Source organism: Beta vulgaris, chromosome 8 (genome assembly GCF_026745355.1).
Source record: "Beta vulgaris subsp. vulgaris cultivar EL10 chromosome 8, EL10.2, whole genome shotgun sequence".
Classification (NCBI taxonomy): Eukaryota; Viridiplantae; Streptophyta; class Magnoliopsida; order Caryophyllales; family Amaranthaceae; genus Beta; species Beta vulgaris.
In genome coordinates, this window is record NC_079209.1 from 27,930,589 (window position 1) to 27,954,387 (window position 23,799).

General features: G+C 34.0%; 1 protein-coding gene and 1 pseudogene across 1 annotated transcript; both read left to right on the forward strand.

The window, feature by feature from the left end:
• The first annotated feature begins 441 nt into the window (after nucleotides 1-441).
• On the forward strand, nucleotides 442-10,915 carry LOC104901259 (CBL-interacting serine/threonine-protein kinase 23). The gene is made up of 15 exons (XM_010688807.4): nucleotides 442-1,430; nucleotides 2,316-2,378; nucleotides 2,633-2,704; nucleotides 2,799-2,906; nucleotides 3,049-3,129; nucleotides 3,248-3,301; nucleotides 3,382-3,507; nucleotides 8,223-8,312; nucleotides 8,453-8,572; nucleotides 8,664-8,798; nucleotides 9,118-9,234; nucleotides 9,450-9,506; nucleotides 9,726-9,800; nucleotides 10,135-10,231; nucleotides 10,633-10,915. Exons 1-14 carry the CDS (start codon nucleotides 1,233-1,235, stop codon nucleotides 10,216-10,218), a joined length of 1,380 nt encoding a protein of 459 aa, XP_010687109.1. The 5' UTR covers nucleotides 442-1,232; the 3' UTR covers nucleotides 10,219-10,231; nucleotides 10,633-10,915.
• A 5,802-nt stretch (nucleotides 10,916-16,717) lies between these two features.
• LOC104908510 (uncharacterized) lies at nucleotides 16,718-20,417 on the forward strand (annotated as a pseudogene).
• The last annotated feature ends 3,382 nt before the right edge of the window (nucleotides 20,418-23,799 follow it).

Below are 23,799 nucleotides of genomic sequence, written 5' to 3' on the forward strand. Positions count from 1 at the left end.
AAATGAAAAAATTCCTTACCCGGGACATAACCCAAACCTAAAACCTAGTTTATTTTAAAATTAGGGATTGATATGACCTTTTTAAGGGTGTTAGCAGTTGTGAACGCTCGGTATGGAATTTTCGTCTCCATCCATCTATACTCTATAGCATTTCCGAATTCGTCCTGAAACCATGTTTACCAAAAGAAGCAAAAGGGAAAATTATTTATTAAAATCATCAACTACTACAAGTCTACGACCTTTAGCAAACCAAAGGTGAGAACTGAGAACTGAACATGGTGTGGGGGACCCACTGGCCACTAGGAAACTTATCAAAACTTCAAACAACAATAAACGCCTTCCTCGGACACCACCGGATCATATCTTCATATCTATTAACGTCGGATTTCAGTAGCAAGTAGCATTACTAATAATCAACGACCAAAATTAGGAAATAAAAAATTCACATCAAACTCGACGACCTTACAATAAAAATCAAATATATACATTCAATAATAACTAGCAATATATATTATCTTTCCTTTCAAAAAAAAAAAAAGCAATATATATTATCTACATTTCTCTGTTAGTCTCTCCTCAAAATTATCCCCTAATTCCCCAAATTCTCAAACAATTACAGTAGAAGAGAGAGAAAATATACTTACTTTACGGCCCAGAAAGAATTTTTTCCATATCCATTAATTTCACACCTGTCCCTTTTGATTATATCACTTTTACTAAACTTTATCCAATTTGTTCCCGCACCCAGAAAATTCCCAGAAAGTTAAGCTTATCAATTTGTATTTATGTCAATAATTCACAGATATCTTTTGATTTTGTATTTTGTTGGGTGAAAATCTCATTTTTCTACTGCAAATAAGTCCAAATTATCATTGCCCTTATCTTATTTTTAATTTTAATAGAATCCTAGTATCTATGATTTACATAAAAATCTCACATGGGTACTAATTATATCCATATTTTCCTCCTTTTTCCCTCTCTATTTTGGATCATAACTCCATCAAACAAAGCTTTTCTGTAAACTTCACACCACTGTTATCTTCTTCTACTATCCAAATTTGATCCATATTTTTTTTTTCTGTAAAATTCTGGGAAAAATATGAAGGTGGCGAAGAGTCAGATTTGGCAGCCTTGTAAAAGGAAGAGATTTTTTTTATTTTGATTAGTTTTTTAAAAAATTCGTCAATAATAAAATAATTAATAAAACATAAATAATTAATAAAGTTGTAGAAATGTCGACGAGGGGATCGGGGAGCAGCAGTGGGAGTGGCATCGGGAAGACGAGAGTTGGGAGGTATGAGCTTGGCAGGACGTTGGGAGAAGGAACTTTTGCTAAGGTGAAATTTGCAAGGAATATTGAAAATGGTGAAAATGTTGCAATTAAGATTCTTGATAAAGATAAAGTTCTCAAGCACAAGATGATCAGCCAGGTAATTGGTGTTACTGGATCACTTCTTGTATGTGTACACTAATTTTAGTTTGTGGAATTGATTATTGAAGTAAATATATACTGTTTTGATCATATGGGTATTGATATATTATCTGGGTGGTTCTGATTTGGACGGTTTCTTATGACGATTCGTGTTAACTGACCCCAGATCATTTTGGGAGTAAGGTTTTGTTGTTGTGGTATTTGGGTTTTTGATTTACTATCTGGGTGGTTATGATTGGACGGTTTCTTATGATGGTTCATGTTGGCCGATCACAAATCATCTTGGGACTAAGGTTTTGTTGTTGTGGTATTTAGGTTTTTGATTTACTATCTGGGTGATTCTGATTGGACGGTTTCTTATGACAGTTCATGGTAGCCGACCCCAAATCATCTTGGGAATAAGGTTTTGTTGTGGTATTTCGGTTTTTGGGATTCATGCATTTATTGAATTGTTGGCATGTTGCAAGTATAATTAAATCTTGTGGCTGACCATTATAGAGATTGGAGGTTGTGTGAGATTAATAGTACTATTATTCATGAATTGTTTATCTGTGTTGGTGGTCAAAAAAAAAAATTCGGGGTTGTGAGGCCAGAAGATTAAATTTTGGGATGTCGTAAGCATATTTTTCAAGGTCGTTTGTTGGAGCAATTAGTAGCTTTTGGAGCTTTACCTATATCGTCGGCGTGCTGATAAGTTTGCACTTTTCTTGTGCTTGTAATGTGCTACGTAAATTTTGCAGTTCGTGTGTGAGATTGCTTTATATTTTCCACAAAGGTTATTTGATTGCTCGTTGTTGTATGATTGCATAATGAAGTGACGGGTTTTAACTCTTTCTTATCTGATTTTATGTTTTGATGACTTATTATTGGTCTTTCTTTGCAGATTAAACGTGAAATATCAACCATGAAACTAATTCGTCACCCAAATGTCATCCGTTTGTTTGAGGTTGGAAGCAAATACACTTTACACTGACCTCGATCTATACGCTTCTATATTCTTGTTTCATATGTTATTCTGTGGGTTCTCTTCTTATAAAGTGAAATGCTAATTGAAGAACTACTCCACATTTAATTCTTACGCTATAGAACATTTAGCTTTTGTCAAGAGCTTATTCAAGCTGTAGTTTGTGGATACTAATGACTGAAATAATTTGTTTTCCTTCCTTTCGTGATCAATTTACTTTCTCCTGGTACTTGTAGGTTATGGCTAGCAAGACAAAGATATACATTGTTCTAGAATTTGTCACAGGCGGAGAACTTTTTGATAAAATTGTGAGATTTTCTGTGCCTTCAGTTCTGTTTGCCACTCCTTTAAGAAATAAGTTTCTGTCCTTTACATAGATTTGACATATGTTCTTTGAGGTAGGCAAGTAAAGGAAGATTGAAGGAGGATGAAGCAAGAAAATATTTTCAACAGTTGATTAATGCTGTTGATTACTGCCATAGCAGAGGTGTCTTTCACAGAGACTTGAAGGTGAACTTAGTCTAGCTTGTAAATTTTTATTTTTGGGGCTCTATTTAACTGCTATCATTCTTTTTTTGGAACTTGATATTAATAGTGACAGTCATGTGTGTTAATTTGAGAATTTTCAATCTCTGAATGTTTCTATAAACAGCCAGAGAACCTGCTGTTGGATACAAAGGGCGTTCTTAAAGTCTCTGATTTTGGTTTGAGCGCTCTTGCTCAGCAAGTCCGTGTAAGTGTTTATTAAATCACTGTCTCCGTTGAGAACTATGAGAAGTGTCCCATGCTAAGGCTCCTAGATGCTTCTTCAGCAGAGGAATTATGTGACCCTTTAAAGATGTTTCTTTCAGGAAGATGGATTATTTCACACAACTTGTGGTACACCTAATTATGTAGCTCCAGAGGTATTACTTTCTCACAGTACATAAGTTTGATACTGATTCTTGTTCTTTGGTAGTTTCATTTCCAGGCCTTTTTTTTGTAGGTTATTAACAACAAAGGCTATGATGGAGCTAAGGCTGACTTGTGGTCATGTGGAGTAATTCTCTTTGTCCTTATGGCAGGCTATTTGCCTTTTGAAGATGCTAACCTCATGTCATTGTATAAAAAGGTACAATTTTCATGGACAACCCTCGAACTCAGGCTCTATGAAATTTTCGAGTACTTCATATTCTGAAAATAACATGTCGGGGTTGATTTCACTAATAAGCTCACTTAACAACAAGGGATGTGTAATGTCCTAATTACCTAGCATAATACTCTTGTGATTATAACAAGGTTAATTTTCTATGATATACTATCCTTATAAAATAACTTTAAACAAAATGTACTGTAGCTTCCTGATATTACTGATTTTATGCCATGGATCGTTGCTTTTCCATATTTTTTTTCTGGTTATCTGCATCATTTATCTCGGAGAAAAACTATAGATGGGGCGATTCAGGTGAGATCCAACTTTCGATTCACTCATGGGATCCGGGCGGTCGGGGGGGGGGAATTCTCAATTCTGTACGACGCCTAAGCGATAAAATATTTTCAGGAGCAACCAAATCAAACTAGCATAGAGTGGAAATGAATTACTGGCCTTGTAGCAATGGATCTTCAAAAACGAGAGTGAGATGTCTTTGACATGTAGTGTGCACATTGAAATTTTTCATTGAAGATGCGAAAAATCCATGCAGTAAAGTTTACATTCGACGTGTTTATTACACTTGAAAATTTATGATATTAAACGGTAGACTGCGCCATTGAGCTCTTCTTTTGAACTGTTCCTCATCTGCAGTTGCATTGATTCTGTTCTTTGCAATTGTGACATCTTCAGCGGTTCTCACATTGTCTACTTCATGAGCATCAATCTTAATTTTGGGTTCTCTATGTGCTGGGTCATCCATTATAGCTCATGAATAACTTCAATGATTTTCTGAAATGCTTTAGATCTGCTTCAAACCTTTCTTTTGCTTCTTCTTGATCTTCTTGCAGTTATTGACAATATTATTCGTTCTTGATCTCCATTCTCTAAGTAAAAAAATCATTTCTAATTAGTGAAAATCATACTAAAAGAATGAGATTTAAAAATCAGGGTCAATCATTTGTAATCAGTTACATCATTAGAATTACACTAGAGATCAGCAATATTCAGTCGGTAAAACCCAGTTTTAATCAGTGTAATCAGTTTCAATTAGTAAATGTCATTTGAGTTCGATAAAATTAGGTGAAGTGAATAGAGCCTAGGACTAAGGTGATTTGGGGAGAGAATTTAAACATGAGGCTCTTAAAAAAAAATCGAAGAAGCATAGGGTTAAAGTGAGCAATATACCTTACCTCAAGGAAACTTGTGAAAGTTTTTAGTTTTCTATGATGATAGGAATTGTGGTTGTCGTCCTGGCTTGCATGATGCTTGTTTGGCAGCGACAATGGAGATATTAATGATATGTAGATTGCTCCATAATGATAATGATTTCGCAAATCGTTGATAGAGGTGATAAAAATGATGCCCTAAAGGATGGTCTTGTTTGGTGATACAAAGTGATGGAGAATTTGCTCACTCTATCCACTTCAATTCTAAAGCTTTCGAAATCCTGTTCTGTGAATAAGCTGTCACAAAGTCAGGACTCAGGATCAAAACTAGTTTTAGTTGTACGTCTTTACTCCTCCTAGGGTCTGACCGGTATTTATATCAAAGTAGAAGTAGAAGTAGAAGCAGGAGTTATTAACACACATTGAGAAACTTCAACCACAATTTTCAAATGAAAACATGTTCAAATTTTCAGCATCCCTTGATTCACAATTGGACCTATCATTAAGATCAATAAACCTAAGTTGTATAATTTTCAGCATAACCAACAAAATAACATCAAAGGTTTTTGATCCAAAGTTTTCTCGTTAAAACTATGGTAATACGAGTTTAACTAAATGCCCTTACACTTTCAAAAATTTCAGATTAGGTGCATGGCTTCTCCGCAGTTCATAAGTATTCTTGTCTAGCTATTTATGGGCAACCTTATTCAACACATAATTAGCTAAAAAGGACAGCCTTCACTAACAAATGATCAAAGGTTTTTCCTTTTGGCAATGCCATTCTGTAGGTGGAGTGTACAATTGGAAAGAAAATATCGGATGCAGTCACATTATTGATATTGGTTGTGTTGACGTGGAAGTGGCTTGTGACGGATGAATGGAGCGGATCATGGTTAAGACGGCATGAATGTTTAGAAAGTAATCACATTAATAGATTTTTAACCTCATCTTTGCCTTTTTGAAGTTTACAAGTATTCCTTGAACATACAATGACCAAACCTATCCTATGCTTGGGTTATTTCTATGGTGAATGAATAATTACTTAAAACATGAGCGCTTTAGTCTATTATTCATATAGATTAACACTAACTCATGTTCATTACCCAACTTGAAAGTGCAGGTCACATTGTTCTCCCTTCTTTGGTGTGTGCACATTATTTTTTCTAGTTGCGAATTTGCGATGTATGTTTCCTTATCTCTTTTTGGCCAATTCTAAAAGGTAACAAGTAATGGACAATTGGACATAACTGGAAAACAAACATTTTAACGCGGCAAGTTGACGTTACAGACATCCGAAGTTATGTATTGACATTTCATAGAACAACAAGGTCAAAATAGGTAACATAACGGTAGTTACGTAATGGAACAATCGAGTTTTTATTCCATGGTGTTTTGGGTGAATTACTCATGTCTAATTCCATTATATTCACACAAATCTTTTAGAAACGTAGTGCCACACTCTCGTCCTTTAGCGGATCATAATGTCTTCAGTTTCCAGTCTAACTTTAATTCTGCTTTTTTTTTAAAAAAAAAATTATGTTTTTGAACTTCATCTTCAATTCTTAGCAAATACTTCTTTTATTTTTTTCCACTTGCAACAATTTCCACTTTAGAAAGTTGCATATTACTTGCTGATATTTTTGGCTATATATTCTCTTTTTCTCTCTGCTAGCACAGGGGTCCTTCTTTGTCTCTCTCCTCTCCTAAATTATTATGCCGTACTTCAATGCTCCAAGTAAAAGAAAAACAGAGGAAGTAAACTTTATTGTATTTTGAATGGTCATCAACTGTGAGATAATGGTTCTTTTTTCTTTTTCTGAGAGAGATATAATCTCTCTCATTTCCCTTACTTTCAATATATTTAAAATTAGCTAAACTAGAATAAACCAATTCAAGTAGTTTTGTGTGCTAGCTTTGAATTGTGACATAAAACACTTAGCCTCTGGAATAACTCACATTTGTCATGAACAAATGTAGCGTGTTAAACCTTATCCTAGAAGCTATTTCACTCAATGCTGGTGCAATTAAGTACTAGAGTCACCCCAACATTTACAACGACTCTCTTTTATGCGGACTCCGATTAGAGAGATGAAACTTGTATTCTTAGATGAAATGTGTTGAAGAAGAAGAAGAGTTGCAGGCTTCAGCAGTTTTTATGACCTGGTCTTTGGGATTAAAGCATAAGTGAAGGAATGCAAGGGCAAAAAATCCAAAAACAGTTACGAAGATCTCGTTAATTACAAAAAACTGTTTGGGCAACTCATGGCCACCAGAAATATAGAAGACCCAGAAAGTGGCCCCATAACTCCTTTGTTTCCTGTCACTCTTTCTGTCCTTTTTTGGTTTATAAAATGGGATTGACCTTTTTTTCGTTTTCTGAAAAAAAGGTTGCCTCCATAGCTGTGTGGGACATTTGAGTGAAAATGATGGAGCGTGCATTCAGGCACCTCAAGCAACCTCTTTCTGATCTCCAATGTTGCAAAGTGTTGCTTGGTCACAGTGAATTTGGACCTCTTTTTCGACAAGTGGGAGAGCCCAAAGTACGACAAGGCTAAAAATATAATAATTATTGTTTAGTGCTGAAGTTATTAATAAATGGATACTATTCATTAAGGGTACCATTGCCTTTGCTCCAATTTTGTTGCGACACTGCTTTCGGCACAAGTTTTGATAACCTTTTCATTTCCATGAAAACCTGTGCCAAAACTTTCCTACCTAATGTACCATTAATTCTCATATTTGGTTGTTTAAGCAGTTTTTTTGTTAGATTTGGACATCATTTGTATGGTTAGATTTGATTATGAATGATTTTGTTCACTATAACTTGCTCATCGCGACGTGCATTCCCTATATTTTGTTGTACATATATAGACAAAAGATAGCAGAGAGCCAGAGACAGCATCTTTAAATCCCTTAATATGTACAACCCAATCTGAATGCTTTGGGTCTCCAAAACGCATGGTCTGATGTGAACTCGAAACCGATTGACCTGGATAAGATCCGCAGTCCTGAGCCAAGAACATCTGACTCTAATCCAAGTATCCAACCTAATTGACCCATTTGTTCGGTCTACGGTGGAGGTGGAAGTGTCGAAGTGGAGGATTAGCGTTTTAGGGCAATTAACGGAAAACTTTATGGAATATGTGAATTGGTAGTGCTACAAAATTTTTTTATAAATTTTTATAATTTGTGGCTAGCTCCTAAACTCGCTATATGTTGAGTAAGTCACAACAATTTGTCCTCTGTGATATATGTGTTAGCTTTGTAATAGCACATTCGTGAAGATATCTATGGAGCGCTTCTATGAAAACTGAAGTATAATTTTGTTACTAGGATGATTTAAGGGTGATAATCTAATAGAATACCTCAGTTTTAGTTGGCATAGATTGGTAACAGCTCTTTGTATCTTCTAAACAACGTTACTACTTTAGTGGAATCATTGGTGAAACCTTGTCTTTTTCTATTGATTTTTACATTGTTTCTGGTCTTTTCAGCTTATGTCTGGTCTATGTCTCCTGATGTTTGCAGATATACAAGGCTGATTTTGCCTGTCCACCATGGTTTTCCTCGAGTGCAAAGAAATTGATCCAACGGATTCTAGATCCTAATCCTTCAACGGTTTGTTTTCAGTAGTACCTACTCTTTTTCAATTTTGATCCCTTTATGATCTTTATTCAACTGAAATGATATTTTGTCGTCTTTTTACTTGCTGCACCTATACATTACCTGATTTTTTGGGGCTTGATGGTTTCTAACAGCGTATCACAATTGCTGAAGTGATTCAAAATGAGTGGTTTAAGAAAGGTTACAAGCCATCGATATTTGAAGAGCCTGATATTTCAATAGATAATATTGATGCAATCTTTGACCAGTCAATGGCAAGTTTCTTATTTTCTTCAAATTGCTGTCAGTGTCTTGACTTATGGTCGGTTATTTATGTATGCATCCTGACACGAGTCCTGTTTACAGCTCTCCGGAAACCTTGTTGTTGAAAGACGGGAAGAACGGATAGTGGCTCCTCAATCCCCTGCTGCCATGAATGCATTTGAGCTCATCTCTACATCTCAGGGTCTTAACCTGGGCACACTTTTTGAGAAACAGATGGTAAGTGATTTTCTGTTTTTGAGCTACAGTTGTAACAGTTGGAAGTTGGGGAACAATTAACTGGTATAAATGTGCGTGATTTTCTGGATATGGGTGTTGATTTCTTGATAATATCCCGATAGCAGCTTGTTCTTGGTTTTCTTTATGTATCGCCCTCAGCATTTTTATTCATTTGAAATTAAGTACTTGACTCTCATAAAGACATAATAACTGATTCATTTTATTGAAGAAGTCGTAAGCAGTGAACTGCCTGAAATGGTTTCTGATCTGTAAGTAAGTTAAATATCATTTGAATTTTTTTTTTTTTTTTTTGCTCTAGGGACTCGTGAAACGTGAAACAAGATTTACATCTAAATCCTCTGCTAGTGAGATTATATCAAAGATTGAGGAGACAGCTGTGCCTTTGGGATTTGGTGTGAAGAAGAATAATTACAAGGTACAATGTCCTCCTACCTCATTTTCACTGTTTGCAGTTTCCTGAATGTGTGTGTTCTGCCAGTGATGGCTGCATTTGTTTGCACCTGTTGCTCAATCATTTATTCACTGATGTTCAGCTTCTGGCAAAATTTGTCTAAATTGTGAGTTGACCTCTTTATCTTTCATTGAGAGTTGATTAAGTCACTACTGACAAAAACCCTTTATGGTGTTCAGATGAAACTTCAAGGAGAGAAAACTGGACGCAAGGGTCAGCTAGCTGTTGCAACAGAGGTATCACTCTGAATGTATCCTTGTTTTTGAAAATAATAATGATACTTCTCTGTTCATAAAAGTAAATTTTAATCTTCTCTAGTAGTGCTTTTGTGCTCGGGCTTCTCCTTGAAAATTAACTTTTTCAATATCTTTTTCTTCATTGATATGCTATTTTTTTTAGGTTATAAAACATTGAAATCTTGCTCTGTTTACCATGGCATTTATTATCTTTTACAGATTTTGGAAGTGGCTCCGTCGCTGTATATGGTGGAACTTCGCAAGTCTCGCGGGGACACCTTGGAATTTCACAAGGTATATTCATGTGTTTCTAGTTTAGCTCGTTTAGAATCTGTCCATACTAGGATCAGTGTTTTCTTACATAGGTTTAACGTACGTGGGCGTATATTAAATTTTGCATTAGACTGTTGCCATAGATAGCAAATTGTATAAGCTGATAGTATGCATAGGGAAGTAGTAAACTATCTTGTGTGTACATTGCATTAAGTTCATCTGGGTTGCGAAGTGGAAAGGCTAAAGTTCTGGTTTATGCAATTATTGCAAATTAATTGCCATCTATATGTGCTTTTCTTGGTCTGCCTTATTGCCTCTGTATCATATGGTGTTAAACTTAATTTAAAATTTGCAGTTTTATAAGAGCCTTTCAACTGGGCTGAAAGACATCATCTGGAAGACAGGAGAAGAGATCAAGGAGGAGGAAGAAAGCAACTAGTTCCTGCTTATTGGTATTGTTATTCCACCTTCCTTTTTCAAACGACAGTAATAACCTGTGCCATAAAGGGTATATTCGGTTCAGTAGAAAAATTGGGATTGTATATCTCAACATTAATTACCTCAAAAGCGTCGTTTTCCATCGTTTGATTCCTTACGCTAGAACTCCGAGAAGAAGTGGAAAAGAGAGATAGAAGGGAGAAAGTTATCAATTGAAACTTTCTTGTAAACTACTCTAGTAACAAATTTAAAACTAGTGAAACTCTAAAGCAAGTATAATCAGCTCCTTGCATATTCTTCTCCTGAAATGTCACTATCAAAAGCATGATTCGTATTGTTATACAGTTGCTATATTTGGGAGACCTTAGGTAGATTTTTGTTTGTACGATGCGGCTTACTTGTATTCGTTTGACAGGTAGTGACTGGTCGTCCAATATTCTTCCCAAGCGAAAAGGGTTGTGGTATTGGTGCTGCTAGGCGGCAGGCGCAGGTGTTCTTAAGCTTCTTGGCCTTAAACAAGGTGTAGGCTTTCCCTTTTCCTTTTTTCTTGGGTTTGGGGGTGGGGGTGGGTTGTGAGATTTGGGATACTGTATCAAACAATGTTGTGGAGCAAAATGAAGTGGTGAAATTTGAATGTTTGAGATTGATTATGGAATTATCAGTGAGAGTGAGACACTGAGACCTAACAATTTACATTATGCACAGTGTACATACATCTACCTCTCTTTGCTTCTTTTTTCCCAACTCGGTGATGTAGATTCAATTTTTATGGAGGCTTCCATAATAAAGATAAAATTAATCCCTTAATTTATAATGTAAAAGTTGCGAAATAGAAGATTTTTTTTTTTATATAAAATCAGTTCATCAATAAAGGGTCATATGACATAATTTAGCAAATGCATAACAAATTGAACCAATATAAGTGTCTTTCATCTGAACTGTAATCGTTGCATAGATCTTCAATTGTGGGTTCTCTTGCACATGTTGGTATATAGCCTGTCGAGAATAATAGTTTGGTGATTTGTGGTAGGTGCAAGGAATTTTTTATCTGATTAATCTGAATATATTTGAGAAATTGTGAACTGTAGTGTATTCCCATCATTCTTTATCAACAAACCAATACGAACTGTAACTTGCAAAGAGGAGAAAAACATGTTTTCAAATGAGAAAAGTTGCCAATAGAAGAATGAAGCGTTACTATAAGACCTAAAAAGCAAAGAAAACTAGAGAAATAAAGTAAAGAAGAACAAAGATTGGAGTTTTCCACCTGTAAAAACGGAAGCCATCCCCCTCCAAATATCAGTTACAGATGCCAGGGTTTGAGAGAGAAAAATGAGATAGATAAGGGGGCTTTTAGAAGAGCCTTGATGTCTTTTTTTTTTTTTTTTTGTCAAAAAACTATATTTTCTTAGGAAACTATATTAAAGATAAAAAACTAGCTATATTAACAAAAATATATTTCAAAATGTTGAAATAAAGATGTCAAAAACCGATGAGGAATATACAGTTGATCTTTAGTGATTGATCTGGAAAATGTGCAGCTTTGGGCAGGGATAATTTAGTTTAAAATTTGACCCCCCTCAAATACGGCTCGAAAATGTGGTTTTAGACCCAAAAAATTCAAAAGCCTACTTGTTTTTGTTCGGATGGACCGTAACAAAAGTTATGCAATTTTCAGTCTAGTCTAATCTGGTTCAATTTTCGACCAAAATAGCCCTACTTGCAAATTTTAAGGCAATTTTTTGTTTTAGAATCCTCTCTTAAGTAACAATAGTTGTACTTGCAATTTTTTAGGCAATAGTCCTACTTGCCTAAATTTCAAACATATAAGTTGAGAAAAAAATTTGAGTATAATTTTTTTTCTTAAATAAATATGTGATCAAGATAAAAGCAACTTCAAATTTGTGGCCATTTTAAATTTAAGTTGCATTCATCTTGATCACAATCATGCAAACCTATCATTATAGTTATAATAATATGTAACTCTACAATTTAGATTGTGAAAGATCACATTTGTTGTGCTATTACTAATACAATCTACTCAAATTCTTAAACTACAAATATGTAATCAAGATGAATGCATCTTAAATTCGAAATGGTCATAAGCAATGGTTTAATCATGTCACTTCAATAAATTTCCTTTGTATTATTCCTTAATCTCAATCATGAATCTATAATCTTTACTCCTAACCACACTACATAATCACACTTTTAATTGAAACTCAAATACAATAAGCTTGCGTTTGGATATCCATATTTCATTTCAAATAGTTCAATTTAACTAAGAATTTGAATGTCAGGAATCCAAATTCAAGTACAGTGTTTGGAATAATTAAGAATTACAAATTTGGGATTTCAAATTCTAATAAGTATTTGGTAATACGTAGAATTTCAAATCTAAAATTTTCAAATTCTAATATTGCTTGGGAAACCAAGTTATTAAAGTTTAGGATTGTAATTCAATCTCTACAACCACCATAATAAAACTACTAACCACTAATACATAATAAAATTCAATCTAACTTTTGCTAATCCAGTAGATGATTTAGCATATCAACTCATCTACCGTCCCCTTCATGGACTTCTTCACAACCTTTAGCACTTGTTGACGCGAAATCCCAAGAACACTTGAGACTGCATGTAGATCTCTTGGGAACATAGTTTTGGAGGGTCGTGCGCTTTACTCACATACTCTTTCAAAGACTCCGCAAAACTACTAACGATATTCACCAGACGACAATCTCTCTTGAGCTTCTTGTTTGAACCTCCATAAGAACTCTAGGGTGTAGTCGCCCTCTCAATTCACTGTCCATAGCAACAGCAGACTCACTGTGTTGCTAAGCACATCATTGGTTGCTCTATCCAAATTCCAAAGCGAACAAATACAGTAACTATGTCGTCCCAAATTTCTACACTTGTTTAGATATGCAGAGGCATGGGGATTTTCCTGCATGTTAAAGCAACAAAATGAAGCATTAATAACTAAGCCCATCGTTGGTTAACAAACTATATATTAATCTGCTAACTATGCTTTCTATTGCACCAAAGAAAATCATCATATCTCTATTAAATAAGGGAAGGGGGAGGAAGATGGTGTCCCCCTCTGAAAATACTAAATTACCTATAATGATTTAATTAATGGAATGAAAAAAATTACAAAAGAAAATCATTTAAAAACCATTTCTCATTTCAACTTGTCATTCTAAACAAGTTGAAAATGATATATGCATCAAATACTTCAATCAAAAAATTAAATGGAAAAATATCTATAACTTTTTTTATAAGAAAAGATGGTATATATGACGTGCACATGAAAAGTATGAAACACTCACAAACCTTTGATACTCTTTAATTCAGTTAAACCAACTCATTATTTCTGTTCTTTCTGCTCAATATTCGTTCACAAAAAATTAATGTTAATCACACACAACCTTTTTCAGTTTTTTACATTAGCGAATTAATATATCTAAATTCATCTAACTATTACATTTTTCATATTTATGTTTAATCATAAATAAAGTATGGATATAATATCTCATAGAATAACAAGTTTTTAATAACGCACGCATCGCGTACATATAAAGGCTAGTAGTATTATAAAGCATCTAACTATAGTACCAAAGAAAATTATACCATAACTAGCTATCATATCCTTCTATCTTGTCAATTTGGTTGACTTCTTCATTTCAATACCATAGCAAAGACCGTTAAGTTATTGTTGTATAAAATTCCTGCCCAGTATAAATTATTCTTCACAATCTGCCAAAATATTTAAGGGATATTCCATCTGGTACCATAGAAAATTTGTAGAACAAAATCGTGAGAAATGAAGTAAATTTTTTGGAAATTTTTTGAGTAGATGAAGATATTTGTAAAGAAGTATAGAGAGAAGTTAGAGAGATAGAGAAATGAAGTAATGGAAATATTGTTGTAATGAAATGAAGTTAATATGCAATGCATGTGAATCATCATAAATATAATAAGAAAGGTTGCTTATAATTGTCTTGACTTAAGTATAATCACTACATGTTAGCTTATAATTTGATATTTTGTACATAGTCAAACGGTATGTTACTAATGTTATTCTATGTTTTTAAAATAAAACAAATAATATATAGGTTAATTTAATGAAAGCAGTCTATTTTAATGTAAAAAAACATGGATTTTAAAAAGAATTTATATGTAAACATTTTATCTTTAACCCTCTCAATATTAATTTATTTGTGATACTATGATTATTATGATATAGTCATAATAAAATATTATTATAATTAATCAATTAGTATATTAACAAATTATTTTTTGTTTTGGCTTTCATTTGGCAATTATATTGTCATTATATTAATTCACTTTTTGTATTGTATTGTTTTTGTTTGTTTGCAGTATCCTCAAGATCTCTATCAATTTGTATTTCAAAACAAATTAACAAGATGTGCAAGGCAAAAAAGAAAACTAATATTATCGCAAAGACGTGAAAAGTTTCAGCCAATTTAGGGACGCAGCAATCCGTATTTAATTCCAATGTTTTTTGTCGTTCATTGAACGGTATAGATGTGTACTATGGAGGCTATTATTATACAAAATATTATCGTATGTTAAATATAAACTTATTTTATCTTTTCGTATTAATTCAGATGGATCCGTTGTTAATTCACCGTCAATAAGCACAATATTTAATGATTCAAGTATTATTTGTACTACTCCATTGGGGCGTATAGGTAAATATATAATAAATTCCCTTTATATGGTAATTAAATTGAATGTTGATATTAAGATAATTAATATACAAATTTTTATTTTTCTAGATTTGCAATCATCATCTTCTAAGTCGTCTTTTGAGGAACCGCTAAACACAATTATTTCTAACAATAATCCTACCAGCATTGTTATTAACGGTATACGCTTTACATACATTCTGCATATGTAATTATTATTATTTATATTAAACGATTAAATAAAATTAAAATGCAAAATCTAATGAAGATATTTATTTGACATTTACTTTAGCCACACCATCTCCTTCTGATATTGCCAGAAGTAATAGAAAGCAGATTATGTTAGAAAAAAGAGCTCGAGGTATGCATTCTGTACTATTCAATGAATTGATTGTATTCTATAATTACATCGATTTTTTTTTATATTAACTAAAACGCAATAATTAATAGGCAGCTCTATGATTTCTGGAGACATGTTGGAATTGGCACAATCTCATAGTAATGTTAGATCTAAGAGACATGTGGTTCGAAGTTCAAATATCCTTAAATCAGTTACACGGAGAATTATAAATGGTATTAATTTATTACTTACTTATTAAATACAAGTATCTAATATTTGAAGTACTTTTAACATCGTATCTAAAATGTATTGTTTTTTATGACTGTTATATAAAGATGAAAATATTGCATCAAGTTCTCATGACCAATCAAATACTACCGTTCAAGATGACTGTGTTACAGAAGACGATAGTGACAACGACGTCAATTATATGGATATCGTTACAGGTTGGCATATAATTTGTAATAACTATTGCATATCATGCGAAATGTCGTACTTATTATTATGATTTTTGTGTTGTCTTCTTAATTATGTTTATATCTCATATTTATTACTGATTTTGTTTTTTTTGACAGAGAGCTACTCAGATTTAGGAGACCCAACACATGTATGTGAGTTTTGTGGCGCGGAAATGTGGTTCAATGAGAGAGCTAACAAGAAATCCAAAAACATCAAGCCAAAGTTTTCGTTGTGTTGCATGCAAGGGAAGGTTCAGCTACCTCTGCTAAAACATCCACCTCAAATTATTTATGATCTATTGAAGAAGAAACATAATAGAAGCAACCATTTTCTTGAAAATATAAGAGGATATAATATGATGTATTCGTTTACATCAATGGGTGGAAGGATTATTGCACCTACATCTAAAGGTCGAGGTCCATATAATTATAAAATTGGTGGTCAAAATCATCACTTAATAGGTACTTTATTGCCTGCTGATGGTGCACGACCAAAGTTTTCTCAGCTGTACATATATGATACTGAGGATGAAATAAAGAACAGGAAAACAGCTGCAAGGTACAACATAGTAAATGGATTTAAGTATCATTGTAACTTTAATTGTTTAATTTATATATTCCTTTTCAAATCCTAACTTATTATTCATTATGTGTTACCAGTACATCAAACCCAGACAAGTTTGAAGATCGCTTAGTTGCAGAATTACAAGATATGTTAGATCATAATAACCCTTTAGCTCATAATTTTAGAATGGCTAGGGATAGGTTTGCATCTAACACGTGTGAGAATTTGAAATTAAAACTTATTGGCAAAAGAGAGGCTGATGGCAGAACTTATAATTTGCCAACAACATCAGAAGTAGCTGCACTTATTGTAGGAGATATTGATAGTGCCGACAAAAGAGATATAATTATCGAAACTAAGGGTGGAAAGCTACAACAAATTTCCGAACTTCATCCTTCTTACCTCGCTATGCAATATCCACTATTATTTCCATACGGAGAAGATGGATTTAGAACAGATATTATGCACAGGGATAAGACTCCATCAGACGGTTCAACAGGAAAGAGGTTTAAACTCACAATGCGTGAGTTTTTTGCATACAGAATACAAGACCGAGCTCTGGAGGCGGCAACAATACTATTATCTCGAAGGTTGTTACAACAATTCATATTGATGCTTACACAATGATTGAAGCTGAAAGGTTGTCTTTTCTTAGACACAACCAACAAAGCTTGAGAGCTGCTAATGTCAAGAATTTAAGAGGTGCTGTCGAGAGAGGTGAAACCGAGGGATCTTCGACTGGAAGTCGTATAGTATTGCCATCTTCCTTCACAGGAGGACATAGTTATATGAGAGAAAACTATCAAGATGCGATGGCTATTTGCAGATGGTATGGTTATCCAGATTTATTCATAACATTTACGTGTAATCCTAAGTGGCCTGAGATTACTAGATTTGTAAAAAAAAGAGGCCTAAGGCCAGAGGATAGGCCAGACATCATATGTCGAGTTTTTAAGATGAAACTAGACCAGTTGGTGAAAGATCTGAAAGATGGCAAAATATTTGGCAGGGTTAGGGCTGGTATGTTAGACATCGTCCTTATTTATATTATTATTTTTATTATATGTTATTTTTAATTGGATTGCTATCGTTATATCTTTTATTTAACTTGAATATCAAAACTAATTTTGTTGTCTGCTTATTTTCAGTGGTCTATACAGTTGAATTCCAAAAGCGTGGTTTGCCGCACGCTCATATTTTGTTGTTCATGCATCAGGGAGACAAATACCCTGTTGCTTCAGATATTGATAAGATTATTTGTGCTGAGTTGCCTGATAAATCTGAAGATCCAGAACTATATCAAGCAGTAAGCGAGTACATGATGCACGGTCCATGTGGCTCAGCAAATACAAATGCTCCGTGTATGATTGACAAGCAATGCAGTAAGCATTTTCCCAAGAGTTTATTGAGGCAACTAAGGTAGATGATGAAGGATATCCAGTGTACAGACGAAGAGATAATGGATCTACAGTTGAGAAGAGTGGGGTTCACCTTGATAATCGGTATGTTGTCCCATATAATGCTGAATTGCTTCGTAAATATCAAGGACACATAAACGTTGAATGGTGTAATCAATCTAGATCAATTAAATATTTGTTCAAATATATAAACAAGGGATATGATAGGGTTACGGCTGCGGCTTATCAAGATAAACAGAAAGAAGGTGAAGGTAAAGAAATAGATGAAATAAAGATGTACTATGATTGCCGATATATTTCGGCGTGTGAAGCAATTTGGAGGATTTTTGGATTCAACATACATTATCGAACCCCTGCTGTTGAAAGATTAAGTTTTCATCTACCGGGAGAACAAACCGTTTTGTTTAACGACCATGCGGATGTAGAATCCGTACTAGACAGACCTCATATTGACAATACGAAATTCCTCGCTTGGATGCAATGTAACCAAAAATATGAAGAAGCTAGGGAGCTTACTTATGTGGAGTTCCCTACAAAATTTGTTTGGAAACAGGCACAGAGAGAGTGGACCCCAAGATCTAGAGGTGTCACAATAGGACGAATCTACCATGTCTCACCTGGATCTGGAGAGAAGTTCTACCTTAGAACTTTATTAAATTTTGTAAAAGGCGCGACATGCTACGAAGACATTAGAACGGTTGATGGTGTAGTGTGTCCTACATTCAAGGAAGCTTGCTATGCAAGGGGTTTACTTGATGATGACAAGGAATATGTCGATGCAATAACAGAAGCAAGTTTTAGAGAATCAGGGTATTATCTAAGACATTTGTTCTCTATGTTACTATTATCTGGTAGCATGTCGAAGCCGGAGGAAGTTTGGCATAAGACATGGCAGTTATTATCTGATGACATACTTTACAAACAGCGTTGTCTTCAAAAAAATAAAGGTAAATAACTACGAAAATATTTTTTAGTCAAAAACCATACTTTTTAGCAATTTGCATTCTTAATATAGGTTACTGTTTTGTTTATATGTTTCACAGACCTGCATTTAACCGATGATCAAATCGAATCTTTTGCATTGGCTGAGATTGAAACCATGCTCCAAAGTAATGGTAGCAGCTTGCGTAGATTCAGTGAAATCCGTTTCCTGATGAACTAATCATGTTTGAAGGACAAAACAAGCTTATAGCAGATGAGCTTTCATATGACATTGAGGAAATGACCGTGGAACACGACAAATTGTATAAAGGTTTAACTGATGAGCAGTCGATGATTTATCGAGAAGTATTGGATGCTGTCTCGAGTGAAGAAGGAGGTCTATTTTTCGTTTACGGCTATGGAGGAACGGGTAAAACATATGTTTGGAAAACATTATGTGCTGCAATAAGAAAGAAGGGCGAAATTGTATTGCCAGTAGCTTAAGTGGAATTGCTTCTCTCCTCCTTCCACGTGGAAGAACAGCTCATTCTAGATTTGGTATCCCTTTGAATGTAAATGAAAATTCTACTTGCGCCGGAATTCGCCCTGGGTCGGAGTTAGCTGATCTTCTCATCAAGACAAAACTTATCATTTGGGATGAAGCTCCGATGATGCATAAGTATTGTTTTGAAGCACTTGATAGAAGTTTGAGGGACATAATGAGGTCTGTTGATAGGGATAACTTGCATCGACCATTTGGAGGTAAAGTGGTAGTATTCGGAGGTGATCTCAGGCAGATATTACCAGTTGTACCAAAGGGAAGTAGGCAGGATATCGTGTTCGCCACCGTTAATTCGTCTTACTTATGGGATTCGTGTAAGGTCCTTACACTTACTCGCAATATGAGATTACAATCAAGTTCCTCAAAATCTTCTGTTGATGAATTGCGAGAATTCTCAGAGTGGATACTAAGCGTTGGAGATGGAAATGCTGGCGGTCCTAATGATGGTGAAGCCGTCGTCGAGATTGCAAAAGATATCCTTATAGATCCCGGGGCCGATCCGATTTTAGCAATTGTTGAAAGCACGTATCCAGACCTACAGGAACATATTTGGGAAGCTAAATATTTTCAAGAAAGAGCTATTTTGGCCCCAACAAATGAGATAGTGGAGATTGTAAATGATAATGTTCTATCTACTATTCCAGGAGAAGAGAAAGTCTATTTGAGTTCGGATGCTATAAGCAAAGAGGAAGGAAACTTTGGAGTCCACGAAATATACTCCACTGAATTCCTCAATACAATTAAATGCTCTGGTCTCCCAAATCATAGCATACGATTAAAGGTTGGTGCGCCCGTTATGCTTCTACGTAATATTGATCAAACATCTGGATTATGTAATGGCACGAGGTTAGTCGTCAATCATTAGGTAATCGTGTTATTGAAGCTACTGTTATTTCCGGAAGTAATGTGGGTGCAAAAGTTTTTATCCCAAGAATGACATTGACGCCGTCGGACTCCACCAAGTTTCCTATCAGATTTCAGAGACGTCAATTTCCTTTAATGGTTTGTTTTGCTATGACTATAAATAAAAGTCAAGGACAATCTTTGTCTCATGTAGGCCTGTATCTCCCGAGACCTGTTTTTAGCCATGGTCAATTTTATGTTGCTGTTTCCAGAGTTACGAGCAAAAAAGGTCTGAAGATACTTCCTTTTGACAAAGAACACGGAGTGCGTACAAGTACAACAAACGTAGTTTACAAGGAAGTGTTTTCAAACATATAGATTGCGTTAGAAAAATCATTTCTGTAAATAACAATTTGATGCCTTCATATATGATTATTTAAATATGTTACGATATTTTGATTAATTTTATTGATGATTATTTATGCTATCAAGCAATTAATACTCCCGTGCATCATGCACGGGTCCTAAAACTAGTTGTTGTATAAAATTCCTGCCCAGTATAAATTATTCTTCACAATCTGCCAAAATATTTAAGGGATATTCCATCTGGTACCATTGTACTTTTGGTTTTTCCATATGGTATCACTATTTTTCAGATATTCTACACGGTACCACTATAATTTGAATTTATTCTCTATTGTAGCATTCAACTAAGTAAAGTGTTAATTTAAGTTAGAATAGGCTAGAGTTTTACTTCGATTTACATGTTTTAATTTGCGTTAAGGTTTTAGTAATTGTTTTAGTCGGTAAGGTCAAAGTTGAGGTCATATTTGACAATAAAAAGACATAGAATATTATGATCATTTTTATGAAAATTTTGACTGAAAAATAGAGCTTTAAGGGTTAAAACGACACCCTAAAATCTTAATTTATTAAATTTTTGCAACTGCAAATAGAAACATGCAAACTCAAACAAAATCGTATTCTTATTCAACCATTAACTAACAATTTACTTAAAAAAATGGTATGATAAAGATTAATATTAAATTAGAGTGGTATCATGTGGAAGTTTAAAATAACAGTGGTACCAAATGGAAAAGCCAAAAATTCAATGGTACCAAATGGAATATCCCAATATTTAAATGAAAGAACATTGTCAGCTTTTTAGAAGTAGAATGATTTGAGTCACAAAGTTGCTCGTGGAAAATACAACTGAAGGAATATCTCTTTAGACATCCCGATAATTACTAAATATAAATAGGAATATACATTATGAAGATAATAAATTCAATTATTTTAGTAATTGTATTTTCTTTTTTGATAAGAGTAATTGTCTTTTCTTGCTAGAGATTTAATATGATTAATAGGACAATATTGATTGGGCTTTTAACTAAAATATATTAATCGTATGAGGTCACACATTATAGCACAAGTTGGACAAATCAATCCAAATCCATTAAGGATTAGGGTTGGTTGGCCACAGAGGAGAATTAGTTCTCCTAACTTGCCCATGGCTATTCTATTTATATATACGATATAATATTAGGATTTAGGTCATCAATTCATTATGCAGTTTCTTTTCACAAGAGAGAGAGCTAGAAACCGGCGCCTATACCACCTAAAAGCAAGAGAATTCTTTTCTTTCGTTCTAGTAGATGTTGGTGTTCAATTTATGCTCTTCTCTGATTAGAGGAGCACTCTTGGGGCTCTTAGATCTTCGAAACTTGCATACAACCAGGAAATCACGCTACAAAGGTTGTATATCTAATCTTTATTGAACGATTCATGTTTTTTATTATGTTTGCAGTCCTGAAATTATTTCCTGAAATTCCGTTGTATATACATCTATATGTTCTTATAGTGGTATAAGTTTTGCCTAATTCATAATATTCATATGATAGCTAATTGGATGGAAGTTATTATTTTTTTTATTCAATAAATGAAGGATTTATTTATGGCTTGAATTTACATAATTGATATTTGATATTAATTGATTGGAAATTGTAACTAATTATATTTGTGTTTTTTTCTCAAAATAAAACAAAAGGTTCAATTTTTTTTTATTATGGACGAGATAAATTGATTAACTCACTCTGAAATTTTAGGATTTTTATAAATATGTTTGTTAGATTTAAAATTATTAATGTTTAATTTGATTAATCATTAAAATAATTTGTTAACAATTAAATATTTGATTTTTAATTTATTAAATAAATATAATTTTCATCACCAACATATATCTAAAATATCATGATAGCTGGAAATAATTTTCGGATTTTTCCACTAATTTTCGAATTTTATTATATTATTTTTATATTTTAGTTAAATTTTATGTTAAATTTAATTATTCATAAATTTTAGGTAAAATTCACAGGAATAATCCCAACTATTGAACATCTTCCATAATTAATCCCAACTATGGGTTATTCCTGTATAATCCAGTTTATAACCTCGTTAATCCAAAAATACTCCAGTCACCTATTGCAACCTATTTTAACCGGTTACCTAATCATGTGAGCCTCACATGACTTACTTCTTCTTCTCAATCTTCTATTTAACTCCATTGAAAATCTGCAACGGTAAAAAACTCCCCCAAAAAACTTGCCATGAAATCTGCTTCATCTGGATCATCTTCTTGGAAGTCTTCTCGCGTTGCTGCTGAGAGGGTAACGCTTTGTTATCACAATACTCCCCCCAAATTGAGGACAGCGAAAGAAAGGGGTCTGAATTATGGAAGAAAGTTCTATGGATATGCTTTGTGGCCTGTAAGTACAACTATAATTCGAAGTTTGTTTTAAAAGATTTGATTTTGTTTTGATTATGATTTGTATATGTTGTAGAAATCAGATTGTGGGTTTTTCTTATGGGTAGATGAAAACCAAATGGGAGATGTTGAAGACCATAGTAGAGTGAAAGAAATGTTGATTGACGAATTACTGAATGAGAAAAATGTTTTAGAAGGAAAAGTGCAGAGGCTGAAAAAGAAGAAAAAACAACCGGAGGATGCCCTAAATGAGATGAAGATGGTGTTTTCAAATAATACAAAGGGGGAAAAGCATGCAATGACTGCACTATTTTTTTCTTGGGTTTTATTTGGTCTTGTGCTGTATTTGAAAGGATTTTGATTAATGTCAATTACTTCATGTATTACCACATGAAGACAGTACTTTTGAGCTACTATGTAACTGTTATTGCCTGAAACAATGGCATAATGATATGATATGAAAAATTTGATATTTTTGGATAATTTTGCCATGATACAAACTTCATTGCATTGGTCCAAAAGAAACTTCATTACATTGCTTCAAAAAAACAGTTCAACTAGTCCAAAATATCTAAGTTCATAAGTAGAACTAAATTATGCTGAAAAAAGCAACTAACTACACATTACACTATTGAAATTCTTCTTCTGAACTGATCAATTTAGGTGGTTGATGTTCATATGACCTGCAGCAGTGCTAGTACTCACTCCAATCATCTTTGCAAACTGCAAAACAATCACACATAAGGTGAAAAACTGTGAAAAAAGGCCTTGCTGATGTGAATAGGTGAAGCTTAGTACCTTACTATCCATGATGTTGGTGGTTGATGCACCCCTCCCACCTCTACTTATGGTGGTTGGTGCACCTCTCCCACCTTTGCTTGTGGTGGTTGATGCACCTCTCCCACCTCCACTACCTCTGGTAGATGCACCCCTCCCACCTCTGCTTGTGCTAGCTCCCCTGCCACCTCCTATGTTGTTTCTAGCACCTCTGCTTAT

Bases quoted from the DNA above. Each gene is read 5' to 3' on its own strand.
- LOC104901259 (XM_010688807.4), top strand. From the start codon at position 1,233: ATGTCGACGAGGGGATCGGGGAGCAGCAGTGGGAGTGGCATCGGGAAG. The intron at 2,705-2,798 runs GTGAGATTTTCT...TCTTTGAGGTAG, and splicing joins GAGAACTTTTTGATAAAATT to GCAAGTAAAGGAAGATTGAA. The intron at 9,235-9,449 runs GTACAATGTCCT...TATGGTGTTCAG, and splicing joins TGAAGAAGAATAATTACAAG to ATGAAACTTCAAGGAGAGAA.